This window comes from Corythoichthys intestinalis, chromosome 7 (assembly GCF_030265065.1).
Source record: "Corythoichthys intestinalis isolate RoL2023-P3 chromosome 7, ASM3026506v1, whole genome shotgun sequence".
Lineage (NCBI taxonomy): Eukaryota > Metazoa > Chordata > Actinopteri > Syngnathiformes > Syngnathidae > Corythoichthys > Corythoichthys intestinalis.
This window is the reverse complement of record NC_080401.1, coordinates 15,213,534-15,230,049: the sequence shown is the minus strand read 5'-3', so window position 1 is coordinate 15,230,049 and position 16,516 is coordinate 15,213,534. Positions and strand designations below refer to the sequence as shown.

Below are 16,516 nucleotides of genomic sequence, written 5' to 3'. Positions count from 1 at the left end.
TTAGAGGACTGGTAGCTTTCAACTTATTTTCCTGCAGGTTCTCCAATGTCAAGCAGTATTCTGGTAACCCGAAGGTGGAGAGCATTTTGTGCTAGTCAATATTTTGATCTAGTTGCACTACTATTTTGGGCCATTAATCCTACATTGTGCACCTTTAATGATTTTTTTGTTTTTTTATATTCTGATTTCTATTTACTACAATTTATTAAAAATTACTAGAAATTAGTACATTTCCAGGATTAATAATTAAAGCAACACTAGATAACTTTTCAACCTTTATAAAATATTTTCATGGGATGTGATGATATGTCGACTGACAACTAGTTGAATGACACTTCTTTTTATATCATGAGGGCATCTGTATCGCTTTCACCTGCACTAATTAACTTTGAGGAGTGGCGGCATTATTCCTGCCACACAAAAAAACTACAAATATACTGACTGCTTTACGGCATACGTCACTTCCACTTTTCCCCAATCATTATAAAGACGGATGTTGATGCAAACGCTTCGCGCGAATCCTGCAAAGATGGCAGAGCAACGAAAGAGACAAAAAGTTTTGTCCAAGGAGGGAAAAAAAGGAAAAAAGGCTACCAGGATAAAAGGATACTCAAGAATAAACATTGACTAGCTGGCTTGACGCCACCCCCTCAATGGAACTCGACAGCTGGGGTAGCGGGGTTAGTCACACTAAGCCACACGGTTGCTAACCGTCATATGCCATTGTTTAGCCACAACTGGTTTCATTACCTTATTACTTTTCATCCTTCACACAGCCGGTGGGAACAGAAATGCCATTTAATCCATCTGCAGGCGACCATGAGATCATGATTTCACGACACTGTGCAGGGGTGTGCTGATCCTTATGTGAAACACAGTCTTCCTTAAGGCAAAACCCTGCCGCTTTTGTCCACCAGCGTCACTAAAATTGACCGAAATTGAAAAGTTACCTAGTGTTGCTTTAAATCACACATTAATTTTTTTGTCATTTTAAAAACACAATATTACATGATTACACAGATCTTTTTTATGGGTGAAGTCACACATACAGTATACAACTACTTGTTGTGAGACAAAATTCCACTAGGCTTTTTTTTTTTTTTTTTTAATGACAAACAAGGGGCTGCTCATGGGCAGAGACAACAGGAAGTTATACAGACACACACTCAGGAAATTACTCCCAAAACAATATATTGAGTATTGCCAGATTTAAATTGCTATTGCGTCAATGTTTTGTAAAAGTTTTAAGAATGCTGGATCTGGTAGGACGCTGCCCTTCTGCCTTATACAGTATGCAGATTTGCCAGCACGTGTAGAATAATAAGAAACATAAAATGGAATAGTTTCAACATTAGATGGCAGAAGTTACCTATTGCGTTTTATTTTCCGTTTTCCTTGCAAATAAATGTTGGCACACAAGCGTCCAGCCATTTGCGTCATCCCCAATAACAGGCTAATTGAATTATAGGCTCAGACTTTGTGTTTTTAATTGAATATCAGTCTGATCATCAGATCTGGGGCGTGGGCACCGAAAGAAGATATTCAGCAGGGGGTGAAGCAAGCTCTCAATGGAAAAGTGTGGATTTGAGTATGAAGGACACAACAGGAGTCAGGACTGCATTTGCTGTGTTTCTTGGACGGGATCGTTACTCACCATCTGGCAGAAGTTTCCTTTTTATAGTTTGTTTTTCCACTTGTAGCATTGATTGTCCTTCCATCTGAAAGAATTTGCCAGCTTTCTATGTCGACATATTTATGACAACATATTTCTCTGACTGGAGAAAGTACTTTCCTTGCCTTCACACCAAATATGTATGGCGTGACATACAGTGGGGCAAATAAGTATTTAGTCAACCACCAATTGTCCAAGTTCTCCTACTTGAGATCAGAGAGGCCTGTAGTTGTCAACATGGGTAAACCTCAACCATGACAGACAGAATGTGGAAAAAAACAGAAAATCACATTGTTTGATTTGGAAAGAATTTATTTCCAAATTAGAGTGGAAAATAGGTATTTGGTCACCTACAAACAAGCAAGATTTCTGGCTGTCAAAGAGGTCTAACTTGTTCTAACGAGGTCTAACGAGGCTCCACTCGTTACCTGTATTAATGGCACCTGTTTTAACTCATTATCGGTATAAAAGACACCTGTCCACAACTTCAGTCAGTCAGACTCCTAACTCCACTATGGCCAAGACCAAAGAGCTGTCGAAGGACACCAGAGACAAAATTGTAGACCTGCACCAGGCTGGGAAGACTGAATCTGCAAAAGCTAAAACGCTTGGTGTAAAGAAATCAACTGTGGGAGCAATTATTAGAAAATGGAAGACATACAAGACCACTGATAATCTCCCTCGATCTGGGGCTCCATGCAAGATCTCACCTCGTGGCATCAAAATGATAACAAGAACGGTGAGCAAAAATCCCAGAACCACACAAGGACACCTAGTGAATGACCTACAGAGAGCTGGGACCACAGTAACCAAGGCTACTATCAGTAACACAATGTGCCACCAGGGACTCAAATTCTGCACTGCCAGACGTGTCCCCCTGCTGAAGCCAGTACATGTCCAGGCCCGTCTGTGGTTCGCTAGAGAGCATTTGAATGATCTAGAAGAGGACTGGGAGAATGTGTTATGGTCAGTTGAAACCAAAATAGAACTTTTTGGTAGAAACACAGGTTCTCGTGTTTGGAGGAGAAAGAATACTGAATTGCATCCGAAGAACACCGTACCCACTGTGAAGCACGGGGGTGGAAACATGCTTTGGGGCTGTTTTTCTGCAAAGGGACCAGGACGACTGATCTGTGTAAAGGAAAGAATGAATGGGGCCATGTATCGAGAGATTTTGAGTGAAATCTCCTTCCATCAGCAAGGGCATTGAAGATGAGACGTGGCTGGGTCTTTCAGCATGACAATGATCCCAAACACACAGCCAGGGCGGCATTTCAAGGTCCTGGAGTGGCCTAGCCAACCCCATAGAAAATCTGTGGAGAGAGTTGAAAGTCCGTGTTGCCCAACAACAGCCCCAAAACATCACTGCTCTAGAGGAGATCTGCATGGAGGGATGGGCCAAAATACCAGCAACAGTGTGTGAAAAGCTTGTGAAGAGTTACAGAAAACGTTTGGCCTCCGTTATTGCCAACAAAGGGTACATAACAAAGTATTGAGATGAACTTTTGGTATTGACCAAATACTTATTTTCCACCATGATTTGCAAATAAATTCTTTAAAAATCAAACAATGTGATTTTCTGTTTTTTTTTTTTTTTCCACATTCTGTCTCTCATGGTTGAGGTTTACCCATGTTGACAATTACAGGCCTCTCTAATATTTTCAAGTGGTAGAACTTGCACAAATGTGGTTGACTAAATACTTATTTGCCTCACTGAACATTCAATTTGGTCATATTAATTACTCACCAATAATAAATAAGCGCTTCCTAAAACTGATGAGATGCTTTCGGAAAGTTGAATTATGCTTCCTTTAAATTTGAATTATGCAAACTCCTTTTCCTAGAAAACCTGCTTCTCATTAAAGTGTGTGAAGTGAGAGTGCATGTGCATGTCTCATAGCTTTCATTTTTTTTAGCCTTTCAAGTCCCTCCAGTTCCAAAAGTTTACAGTGCAAACCAAAGGTCCCCCACTTCAGCTTTAGAAAGGTCACTTTCAAGGCTCTACATATCGGCGCCAGGCCAAATAATGCTGCCTTTTAAGCACTTAGCACCAGGGAAAAAATTAAAAAGGCAAACCCACAGAAGTCTCTGGAACAATTTGGCGGCTGTTTTCTATCTAGATTTAAAATAGCTCTGAAGAAAAAGCTACTTGTTGCTCCTGTTGAACAGGAGTTGGCACGGTTGTTTTATTCCATTTTAGAAATTTGTCAGTCAAATATGCCAACCAAAAAGTGAGTCGTATGACTTGAACAATATCAGATGTACCGGCTGCCGATCATTAATAGTGTACCCCACTTTTCACCAATGTGAGCCTCATTAAGATAAGCAGTATTGAAAATGAAGGGATGAATAATAACCTTAATTTAGCTACAGTAAACTCTTGCCATATTTTTTTGTGGTATTTCAGCACAAGAGTTACATCTAAAGTAGAATGTTGATTCAATGAAAGGTAGTCAAAAACAGCATACAACTGCAGTACATCAAATTAAAAGTTCAACATAGGCAATATGCCAAAAATTGTTATCATGATAAAAATTTTCTTATCAGTCGTCGATAATTTTTTACATTTTTCGGTTCAAATTTGAAGTCTGAGTTTTGCCCCTGAGTGACAGTTGACAAAACCAGATGCTGTTTTAATCAATCTTTAATTTCAGAACATAGATGCATGGTGACAAACTACTAGAGAGCATTTCACAAATATGAGGAACAATGCACAAAATTAAAAGTTACCAAAATGCAGAACATTGCACAGAATCTGAGGTAGACATGCAACCCCCCATAAAAATTAAAATCACTATGAATAGACAAACTACACTTTTAATTTACTCTCAGCAACATATTAAAGCCTTTTGTGCATGAAGTCTTAAAGCGTAAGACATTAGGCTTAATCTTCGAATTAGCGGAGGTTTCATTAGCCGGTGGCGTTGATTTCAACAAATTCTGTGCAGTTTGCTAGTTATTCAAAGTGTCAGGACTCCGGAGTGAATTCAAAATGCAGATCATTGTTCAAAATACCCATGTGGCCAAAACAATGTCACACCTGCCGTAATTCGTTTCATTCTGCGGGACTCTTTTTTTTAGATGCGTAAGTCGACCACAATAGAGAGAAGTGCTTCGGCCACTCATGCTCATGCTGCATTCTAGGAAGGTGGGAAGTCGGACTTATGCCACTCAGATGGTACCAGTTGCAACCTCAAAACGTTCGAAGCGAATGTAAACAGCAAGATGGCTGATCGTGACAAGTTATTTTTTATTTTGGCCATCAAAAGACATTTTGACCTCCAGCAAACCTTCCCTCTCATAAGCAATCAAATAGTGGAGGAAATGGATGGACAGCGCCGTTTTTTTGAGTGACATCAAATTAAAGTCGGGTACTTTTTTTTTTTTTTTCACAACAAAGGCCTCCCAGTTCGAGTGGTGTTCCAATGAAACCCTAACCATTCTCTGGTCAGCGGTTGGAAAACTCCGACTTCCCACCTAACTCGAATGCAGCATCAGTCTTCTGACTCTTACGGTGGCCGAGAGGTGTCAGGCGAAATGCAAAGTCCAAACACGTTCCAAATACAAAAATCATTATTTCTAAGCTGCGACACAACAAAGCTATTTCCTTAATTGACATAGGAGAAATCTCACTGCTCATGTATCAATTACTTGTTAGTTTATTAACATTATTACATTTCACAGATGAAATAGGTTTTGGGAAGAGAGAATCTTTGAATGTTCCAAACTTGTGTTTCAATACTATATCTTAAAAGGCAGGGTGATGCTGCCCAAATGAGTTGGCACAGCATGACTGTTGCTGAACTTCCCAAAAATGTCATCATGTTTTTCTTCTAGACCTCAAACCAGATGAGACTCAATTTAGAGCACTTCTGCTCAGTGATAATTATGTCACTCCTTACCAAATTATCAAATGCCGTGTGATTTTTTTTTTTTTTTTTTACTTAAAAAAAAAAGTGCACTAGATAATAATAAATGCCAATGATAAACTGCTTTGCTCAGTTCATATCATGGTTATGTTTAAGGGCCCTTAACATATAACTGATACTATACTTTTGAAGTCTCTGTGTCTGCCTGGGTGTACATGCAGTCAAATAGGAACCAGGTGATGTTAGCATTGTGTTATCTGACTTATTTGAGAATTTCACCCGACTTCCTTTCTAGTTCAGCGTGTGTGTGTGGGAAGTTAAAGCAAACACTATCACTGTCAATCTCCAGTCAGTCACAATCTGTTTAATGCAAAGCCAACACCAACTGCCTGGGAAGCGCTACTCTCCTCTAGCGTATAAGTTGGAAATCCAGTCAGATAGAGGGAATAAAACAGTGGCAGACGGGGATGAGAAAAGAGCTTTGCAGCCACACGCGAAGGTTCGGGTCAGCTTACATCGGGGGTGAACAACTTATGCCCCACGGAGCATTTCACTCTGCCTCCCATGGGACTCTAAAAACAAATCAAACTTCAGAGGAAGTTGAGGAACTTTTGCAGAAAAGAAACTTAACTAATTGGCCGCCATTGACGACAAGTGACGTCAAATCCACATGAACCTTCTCAGGTGAACTGAAATTGCCGTTCTCTAAACTGTAAACATTTTCGTATAAGGATTTACCTGCTACTGCATTGCAGCCTCTTAAAGGGCCTGTGACAGCAAAAAGCATGTTTATTTCATATTTCATGTGGTATTTTATGCTCCTGAATGAAATGGACCGCCAAAACAAGTCCGACAACTGTGGGACCATTGGACTTAAGAGGAAGTGAGTAACTACAAGTTTTGTATTATGTCAAACACTGGGATCATGGCACACGTTTTAATAAGGAGGTGGCTTGCATTTTCCGGGGGATTGTCCACCGAGAAGGCTACTCGGCCGAAGACCGCCCCCCCCCCCCACCCCCCCTCGGTCCTCTTCGTGTGCCCGCCTAGAGAGCGCTATACTCGACTTATGCTTGCGAAGCCCCCCGCTCTTGTCGGCGGTTCTCCATATCGTCCAGACTTCCAGCCCCCTGTGCCTTCTTCGTGTGCCCAGCAATAGACCACTATCCTCGGGTTGGGCTCGGGCAGTCACGTGCCCCTCCAACATCGGCCGGTTTGTCTGACGGTCATTCTCCAGCTTCTTCCCTGGCAACGAGCATTCCTGCCTGCAGCAGGGGAATGACGAACTGTAACTTGCTCACCACCGTGTGTGACATGAGTTGGGGTAGTTTTGTGCTATTTTTCGCTTTGGAAAGACGAAAAAGATCAGCAGGGGAACGACGAGCTGTAACCTGCTCGCCGCCCGGGGGTTTGCCCATCGGTGAAACTTCAACCTCGGCGCCGTGTGACATGATCCGGGGTAGTTTTGTGTGATTTTTCGGTTTCGAAAGGCAAGAATAAGACTTGGAAACGCCGCTCGGTTTGGGATAGCATGTCGGCTAGCTGTCACGCCTCCTGCTTTGTTTACACTCTTTCCTCCGTCTCCGAAGCCGGGGCAGAGAAATTACAAAGGCCGGACTAACTCCGGTGGCATAAAATACCGTTCAGGAGGTGCAAGAAGTCGACAGTTTTTACCATTATGCAGTAATTTTGCCCTGTCGTACTGAATAAATGCATTTTTAATATTTCATATTCCATTTAGCACAAGACTGTTATTTGTCATGACCATACCATTTATTTAGCCATTGGGGAAAAATACTTAGAAAAGAATATCCTGTAAAAATATTGGAGAAGAGAGATTGAAACAATGATGACATTTTGCTGCTCTGTGTCGTATTTTCCTCATTCTGAATCTTCCCTCTCAATGGATGAATTGAGCAATTCATTCATGGCTGAATTCTAAATCAGATGAAATCTTGACCCTGCCGACGTCATCCCCCAGCTGGGGTCGCTAGAGCGCTATAATGACAGTCGGGGCTAAACGGCAGAATAAAAGACTAATTTCCTGTCATTTTCGCTTTGCCAAATTGTTGTATGTAGTCGAATCGTCCCAAAATGTGATTCTAGTTCACATACTAATGCTATTTAAGATTTTTTTTTTTTTTATGCTGTCACAAGCACTTTAATGAAAGGCCCAAATGTCACAATTTTACTATTTTTTGTTAGGTGTTGTCTTAGTTTCATAATGTCACAATGTGAACAGTAGAGCAATAGGACTATTTGGATACCAATTCTAATTGAACCAAGAGATGTACTGTTTGTTCCATCCATTGTTTAAAAACAAGTTGTTATCGTTACTGCCACCCAGTTTTTTTTTTTTTTGTTTTTTTTTTTCACTAAACAGCAAGTAGTACAAAAATTACTGGAACATTCAACTTTTTGAAGTGGAAATTTTAGGCAAGGTCCAATTAACTAGCCAGTCTAAATAAAGCAGAGCCACTTGGCTTTTCTCAAAGACTCTCAGCATAGCAAAAAAAAAAAATAAAAATCCTAGACTTCCCAGTGTTAAATTCGCTAGAGTTTATGATAGTGCTGTTTAGCCTTCTTCCCTCTAACTTACACCATAATTGTCTGTCTGCAGGAGGCTGCTCGGTACCTGAGGAGGCACAAACAAGAGTTGGAGCTCCTTCTTATTGGAAGCCAAACCATGGGTGTGGACTTCACTGAAGGGGTTTGTGTAACTCAAACCTTAAAGAAAGCTTTAACTATTTTTTTGTTTGGTTGGTTGGTTGGTTGGTTGTTGTTTTTTTTTTTTTTGGGGGGGGGGGGGGGGGGGCTCTTCTCTTCAGAGTAGTTACCCTAAAATACAAAATGAACGTGAAAGTTAACGCGCAAATTATTATAGTCCGAAATCTGCTAAGTGTTTATTGTAAGTCATCTATTGCTCTGCAGGAGCTGACTCAAAGCAGTGAAACAGGTTTCTGGCAGTCAATTGCCACCCTTATCTCTTTTTTAAGTAAAAAGCGACACCTGTTGGTCATATTACGAAATTTCTAGTTCAAGTTTTATAGTCTCAAACTAACATGTTGGCCGTTTATTGCAGAATTACTGGAGCAGTTCGGGTGGGAGAGACGACTCCACCAGGTATTTGCTTGCATCTCAAAATATCTTGAACTTGTTGAGTCGATTAATCAGTTTCATTTGTACAATCTAATGGGCTCTAATACGAGATCTGTCTCGAAGCATTATCTCTACTGCATGGATGAACCGGATAAGTAGGCTATAGTTCTGCATTTCACAAACAGTTGATTATTTTTGTTTACTTGTCAGTGAAGTCGAACAGGCTTGTATGATATAATAGTTTATTTCAAGCACACCAAAAACAAAAGAAAAATTATGACATTACAGCAAAAGAATGTGAAACAGCATCAAATTCTATTTACTTTTTTTATTTGACTATTCAGCCATGTATTGATATCATAAAATTAAAGAAAGTGTATATTTGTCAGCGGCTCCTCAACTGTCCTTATATTAACACGTGTATATTTTTATGTTTTACTTTTTTCCACAGAAACCTGAAATTCTCATTTAACTGAAAGACTTCTTAATTTCTTCTCATAATAGTATTAGTTTTTTCTTGTTAGAAGTAAAACTGCGTCGAAGGATTACACATTTATACGGGGCATATTTATTCTCGTAATAACCAAATTTTTTTAATGAAAATGCAAAATTTCTAAAATAATGCATTTGCTCATGCATTTGCTCATAATTAAACTTGTTTGATTGTAAAATTACTAGTGTTGCACCAATACCATTTTTTGGCCCCGATACCGATACCTGGCTGCGCAGTATCGGCCAATACCGATAAAGTATGAAAGTGAATCCAGCAGAGCAATTCCTTGGCGGTCCACTAGGAGCGCTCAAGAGGGGCGGTGAAGGTAAAGTGCGTGCAAGTCGCCTAGAGAGAAGAAGAGAGGAAGCTAAAAGTGGGATAAAAAAAAAGTTGAGCGAGAACGGTGGAGAAAAAAAGTGAAAAAAATATTCCTCCAAATCACACCTGTGGACACACTTTTAATTAGTGAATTTTATGTAAGATGCTGTAATTTTGTAACTTATTGACATAGATTTTGCTCCCGTTGTGATACAAATGAGATACAGTAAATAATAAAAAATACAGTGATCCCTCGTTTTTCGGGGTTAATGGGGACCAGAACCCACCGCGATAAGTGAAAAACCGCGAAGTAGCGTAATCTTTTTTTTTAAATTTTTTTTTTTTTTTAAACCTGTCCTGTTCAGCTGCTTGGATACAGGAGAATTTTGTTTTATGTATATTACATTCTTTATTTTTTTTTTGTGTGTGTATACAGTACTAGTTAGAAAAGTAAATGCAATATTAATATACAATAACATGCATAAGATGAATTAAAATGTGCTCACCACACTGATGATCTTGATAAATGAAGAAAAAACTCCAGCACAATGGATATGAAGTTAAAGACTATTTATTGAGAAGCTTGAGAGTCACGCGATCTTTGTGGGCCTTAAAGCCTCGCCTCTTCACTTCTTCCTTGAAAATGAATGTCCTGGATGACATCCTCTTCCAAAAAAGGCCAGTCTCGTCCATGTTAAACACCTGCTCTGGGAGATAGCCACCCTCTTCAATTAGTTTGGGATATTGGTCCTCAACTTAATGAACAGCTGCGTCATGGTCCGCCGAGGAGGCCTCCCCATGCAACGTAACGCTGCAAAGTCCAAAGCTCTTTTTTTATTTTTCGAACCAGCCCTTGCTGGCAACAAAACCACAATTTTCTTCACCTGAAGCACTGGTACTAGGCTGTGGTTCATCTTCGTCGTAGTCGGCATCACCGCCACCTTCATTCAACTCTCCTTCAGGAATGAGGCTAGCATACAGTGCTTTGGCTTTTGCATGAATCATGTTTGTGTCGAGACTCACCTTCTTTTCCCGACAGTCCGATATCCACACTGTTAGTGCATTTTCCATTTTTACAATCGTCTTGTTGCGAGGAGTCACGACTCGCTTAGTGTCCCTGGAAAATGACATTGTCTTCCGGATTTTCGCCTCATCTTTTTTTATGTAACGAACGGTTGATTCGTTTAGTCCGTAATATCGTGCAACAGACACATAGCTGTGGCCAACTTTAAGCATGTCCAGTAATTGAACTTTCTAGTGCACTGTCATCATTTTTCCTTTTCTTCTTCAGTTCGCTAGAGGATTTAGCAGGCGGAGGACGCTTTGGAGCCATTTTCCTTCGATAGCAGCAAGGTTAAACATCTCGGCCAATCAGCTTGCGATTTTCCTAAGTGATTCTGGCCAGCAAATCAGAGCGGTGGAATGAGTTGGGCGGGCTCTGCCTTCTGTTAGGGAACGGGCAGATTTTACACCATATTTTCTCCATTATTTTAATTTTTTATGCATGTATATTTTTTTTTTGGCTGAAAAAAAAATCTGCAATAGACTGAAACCGCAAAATTCGAAGCGCGAAGTAGAGGGATCACTGTATAACAAATCAGGTTCTAATTTGTGTTTTGCTTGCTGTTCTTGAACGCACCTTGTGACTGACGACAGTGCGTGTGGAAGAGTGGCAAGATTTTATTTTGTCCTTTTATGTACGGCGGACAGTAGCCGTGTTGTGTCGCACAAGTTCTGAAATAAATGATTAAAAACCTGACGCAGCTGGCAACTTTGTTGACGATGTTACAATTATAATAATTGTGACCTTAACTAAAGACTGGCGAACAGAGGTCGGAGGAGGACCGTCGGTTCCGAGCCAATTTACTGAGGCGCACACAACGCTCATATTTTTCTATCATTTCCATCTTAATTTCAATTAAGCGTCACATTTTCCATTTTCTCACCACCTGCACTAACCTTGTTGGGACCCATGTTGATTTTTCTCACATGAAAATCCACCGTGCTGCAGTCCCACGTGAAAACAATGAAATTGCAATGCTGTCAAAAATCGTCGTATTTCAAGCATGTCGTCATATGTCCAGACAAATAACGAGTCAAATTTTTCGTCGGATGTCGAAAGGATCAGATGTCGAGGTGTTCGTATGTCGAGGTACCACCGTACATTGAGGAACCGCCTAACAACAACTAAGTAAAACATTTTAAATGATTATCTCTCTGACAGTTCTAATCTGAACTGACTGTCATTACAGTATATCTCTAAAGGCATAGTTTGTGATCTCTTTCCCACTGGTTTACATAATAACGTACAGTATTTATTCAATAGTTATACAAATGTAATTAGTCAAAAAACATTGAAAATCTAGAATGTGTAACAATGCTTGTATTTGTGTTTCTTCTGCAGGATTCCATCCGGTACAGATGGTGGGCTGGAGTATGTTCCCCTCACAGAGAAGAAGAACGTCAATGTGGCTGCATCACAACCTCTCAAAGAAGGTAACGTAGTTCTCTCTACAAATGTTTTTCAACCTGAACCAACAAGCTTTTGACGAAAGCGGTTTTGTGCCCCTTGCAGGGGGGCCGTTGTTGCACAACAATGTGCGGCTGGTGTACAACTCGGCGGAATTAAATGGTACCCAACGAGTGCTGCTGGATCATGTTATAAGCGAGGACGAATGTGTAGATCTCCAGCAGCTGGCGCACGTAAGGATAGTGGAATGAAAACAAAATTGTTCCTTTTTTAATACTTCCACTGCTGTATAAATGTAAAAACTGTAGAAAATAGACATTAGGCTTATGTTTTAACTTCAAAATCTTCTAGATGGTCACGCTGGCAGGAGACGGCTACAATGGCAGGACGTCTCCTCATACCCCTAACGAGAAGTTTGAAGGAGCAACCGTCCTCAAAGCCCTGCAGGTGCACAAATGTCATAGAACAATTGACATATTGGTCTCTCTTCCAGGTAAAACTCTTCCAAATACATCATCAGAGCTCTCATGAACTTTCCTTCCTTCCACAGTACGGCTACGAGGGCAGGGTGCCCATGAAAAGTGCTCGTCTCTTCTATGACGCCAGCGAGCGAGTGAGAAGTGTCGTCGAGTCATACTTTCTGCTCAACTCCACCCTGCACTTTTCCTACACACACCTGGTGTGCCGCACGGCCATCACGGGTCAGTTGTTCGGTTATTGCTTTTGAACCTATGTAACACTCTCATAAGTACATTATTGTTATCAGACACACTTTTCCAAAGACGACTGGCACAGTCACAGACATATAGTAATCATTATTTTGTATTTTGCAATAGTGTAAACCAATGTGAAGTTGGCCTCCCAATAGACACAAATTTATATAAAAATGCTGACAATCATTTGTGGTTGTGACGTCATCACCCGAAATTAATATCTCAAAAACAATAGCACCACAAACAATTTTTTTTACAGCACAAACGTTGCACAAACGATTGACATCATTTTTAGCCATTTTAATCAAAACTTCAGATTGACCTATAAAAGAATTGTAAATATCTCAAAAACAATAGCAGCACAGAGGAAACCATTGACATCATTTTTATATTAATTTGCATCTGATGGGGGGCCAATTTCACACAGGTTCTCAAAAGCTGTACACCTAAAGAATAAGTTGGCACTCCAAATATACCAACACAGTGACCAACAACTTTTTCTGAGCCAATGATGTCAATATTTGTCAAGTAGAATCCAAACGTTGGGTACTCTTCATAATTTTTAAATAGCGATTGGGTGGTTGAGACACATGCGATGGTTAGCTACGCCATGAGAAACGCACATCTCAGATGGTGTTGGGTATCTATGGTATTTTGGGGTCACTGAGGTGAAAAAATACAGATTTATTCACAAAAAGCTGTTAATGTCTGTTAATTAAAAATATGTGATATTGGTCAAAATGCCTATGATTTACTTCTAATTCCAAAAAACACCCAATTAGGTAAAAAAAAATTATTTTTTTGATGAAAGATGAGATTCTATTCTATTATTTAGTTGTCTCTGCCTATGAAGAGTCATAAAACACAATAATGTGTGGGCCTTGAATATGTAGTGCTCATAATCATGTGGTAATCCAGACATTGGCCTCTCCGAAAATACTTGGATTAAAAGAGTTAAAATATATTAATATGGTAGGCTTAAAGCTTCAATGGATTGTTTTATCAGGGTTTATGTGGGTGATTAAAAAAGCATTAAAAGTCATTAAATTGATTTTTTTTTTTTTTTTTTTCAAAATTCAGGCCTTTAAACTAAATGTTTCAAAGCATTAAAAATTATGTAAACTTGACGGTAAAGAAAACTGTTTTTACAAAATGTATTAGAGTTGGCCAGTATTATCGTTTAGCCGATTAACATCAGCCGATAAAAACATTTTAAACTGATATCGGATAACATCGACATTGGTTTGTTTTTTTTATTATTGGTTTTGGACAAAGATGGGTTTTGCCTTCAAAGTGAATGTAGAAGCCGTCTGCCTTTGTACAAGGGCTGGTCACAGCTTAGCACACCAGTTATGCTTAGTGACCATTAGATGTCTCCAAACTAAGATAATTGGGATTAGTTATGCGAGCAGACCATTAGCATGCATGGTGCAAATATTACATAAACAATAAATGATTGAATTTTTTTTTTATTTTGAATTGATTACATTCCTTATACACTGTACTGATGCAGTGTGCCCAGAAGCACTGTGTGAGTCATATGTGATATGAGAGTGCCTTATTGGCAATTTGCACTTTCAATTGATCCAAAAAGAGTGACTATTTTCATTTCTACTTACTTCAATTGAAGTTGTTGTTCTTATTTTTCACAGAATATGTATATAGAACAACCTCAAAGGTGTTACATTTATCATTGTTAAAAATATCCAGTGGGGCATCACAATACAATTAGCCATAATATGTTAAGTCCACGACCACAGAAGTCGGTATCGGGTTTTTGAAGTTGGACAATATTGGAATATTGTTTATTCGTTAAAAAATCATTATTGGACAACTTTGCTTACGATTGGTGTGTGTGAAACAATCTGCAGTTGGGCATGGGCATTACATTAGTTTAAAGTGGCATCAAAAGTGGCACTAAATGCATTAAATTAGATTTGCTGATACCTGTATAAACCCTGTTTATGATATTTTATGTTTGAAAATGTTGTCGATTTAATTTTTATTTACTTAACAGGTCAGCAGGACCACAGAAATGACCTGAGCCATCCCATCCACGCTGACAACTGTCTGCTGGATCCCGAGGCCAATGAATGCTGGAAGGAGCCCCCAGCGTACACACAAAGGGACTACAGGTAATGTCTGCTTTTGTGCTGCTGGATATATAAGTGACTGATGATAACTGTAGACGCTTCATGGTCTCGTACAACAGAATACCACATGCTCACTAACCTCTCATGTATTCTGGCCATTTTTTTTTCAGTGCACTACTATACCTCAATGGAGACTTTGAAGGTGGCGAGTTCATTTTTACGCAGATGGATGCCAAAACAGTCACAGTAAGTTGCTTTTCCTTGCCAAAAGTGCTATTAACTAAAACTTGCCATTTCTGGAGAAATTAGGGGGTAATGCTTTCATGGTCATTTTTTGGATGTAGTCTTGGTGGATGAGATTAATATTGTGACGCTTAAATTGGTCAAATAGCATTTTCATGCCTCCAAGTTAAATGTGTATGAAAGCCAGAGAGATTGAGATTTAGATTCTGTTTAGTGTGGGTCCGAGGTGAGAATCAGTGAGAACCAATTAGGATTTTTTTGGGAGACCTAGTTGATTGTCAGTGTAGGTCCGCCTTTTGCGGCAATTACAGCCTCAATTCTCCGAGGTATTGATTCATACAACTTGTGAATTGTTTCCAAAGGAATTCTAAGCTACTCTTCAGTTGGAATACCTTCTAATTCTTATACAAACGATGACGGTGGAAATCGACGTCTTAATTGAATCTCTAGAACTGACCATAAATGCTTAATAATGTTGAGGTCTGGGGATTGTGCCAGCCATGCGAGAGGCTCAACTTCAGTAGAATGTTAGTTATGCCATTCTTTAACAATTATGTTCAGTGATTATGATGCCAAAGTATTAGGTGTTTCCATTATCTTGTCCAACCCCGTACGTATGTGTACGGCGGAAAACACAGACAAGGCTGAAAAAGCAGTTTCTGCTCTTGCACCCCTCTTTGAAATAAACTGCTGTATTTTAAGCCAAAAGAACTGTTGTGTTTGATAGAACGATGTCTATATGCTGATATAGCAGTTTCATGGTGCATTAAGCCCCCGAACTATTTTTAATTTGTCCGTTTCACCCTGAAGACCCCCGTTTACAGATATTGCGCAACCGTTTTTGGTTCAACCCAGCCATAAAAAGAAGTAATTCTATTTTTTAATCAAAATGTCTATCATTTTACCTTGGAATCATTTATTGATGTCTAATACTTAGTTAAAAAAATACTTAATTTAAAGACTTAAATTATTCATTCGCATATTTTAAACTTATAAACAAATTAGGTCACAATGAAAAAAATAGTGTCTGTGAATAGGTCACGGATATCTACCTCATAACTATCGCTTAATTGTTTTGTTTTGTTTTTTTTGTCACTGTCGCATTTCCCCGATATTTTAGATGATAAATAATCGATACAATCAAAGGAAAAAAAAAAAAAAAAAAACGTTTAAAAGGGTAAATATTTCATAAAGAAAATCTCAACCACTCCTTGATGTCTGCGATTTCTGCATCACGACCCTTATTATATTATCGTGTTTCACCCATAAAATCCCCCAAAAGTCCGGCTGTGGCCATTCACAGCTGTGTTTTGACACTCGGTGATACATGATACATGGAGTTTTTGGATCGAAACAAGGTAAGTATGCGATGAATATCTAGTTAAAATCATGGTGTCTTTAATTATGCTCTGTCATGCTCTCACCTTGAGTTAGGGTTTAGGTTTTTTTTTTTTTTTTTTTTTTTTAATTGCCCTCCTGTTCAAAAAAATTTCTTCCCCCAGAAAATTGAGATTTTAAGCTTTCCAATGATGTATCACATATGCAT

General features: G+C 39.3%; 1 protein-coding gene across 2 annotated transcripts in view; it reads left to right on the top strand.

Moving 5' to 3' along the window:
- Window positions 1–16,516, top strand: part of p3h2 (prolyl 3-hydroxylase 2) — a 103,400-nt gene that overhangs the window by 83,125 nt on the left and 3,759 nt on the right. Inside the window, exons 6-14 of one of the 2 annotated variants that reach the window (XM_057840729.1) lie at window positions 1,501–1,680; window positions 8,162–8,251; window positions 8,624–8,664; window positions 11,856–11,947; window positions 12,027–12,154; window positions 12,273–12,368; window positions 12,472–12,622; window positions 14,652–14,769; window positions 14,898–14,973. In XM_057840729.1, coding sequence (XP_057696712.1) covers window positions 1,501–1,680; window positions 8,162–8,251; window positions 8,624–8,664; window positions 11,856–11,947; window positions 12,027–12,154; window positions 12,273–12,368; window positions 12,472–12,622; window positions 14,652–14,769; window positions 14,898–14,973 — 972 coding nt within the window. The remainder of the gene's footprint in view (window positions 1–1,500; window positions 1,681–8,161; window positions 8,252–8,623; window positions 8,665–11,855; window positions 11,948–12,026; window positions 12,155–12,272; window positions 12,369–12,471; window positions 12,623–14,651; window positions 14,770–14,897; window positions 14,974–16,516) is intronic. The other variant, XM_057840730.1, reaches the window with a different exon arrangement.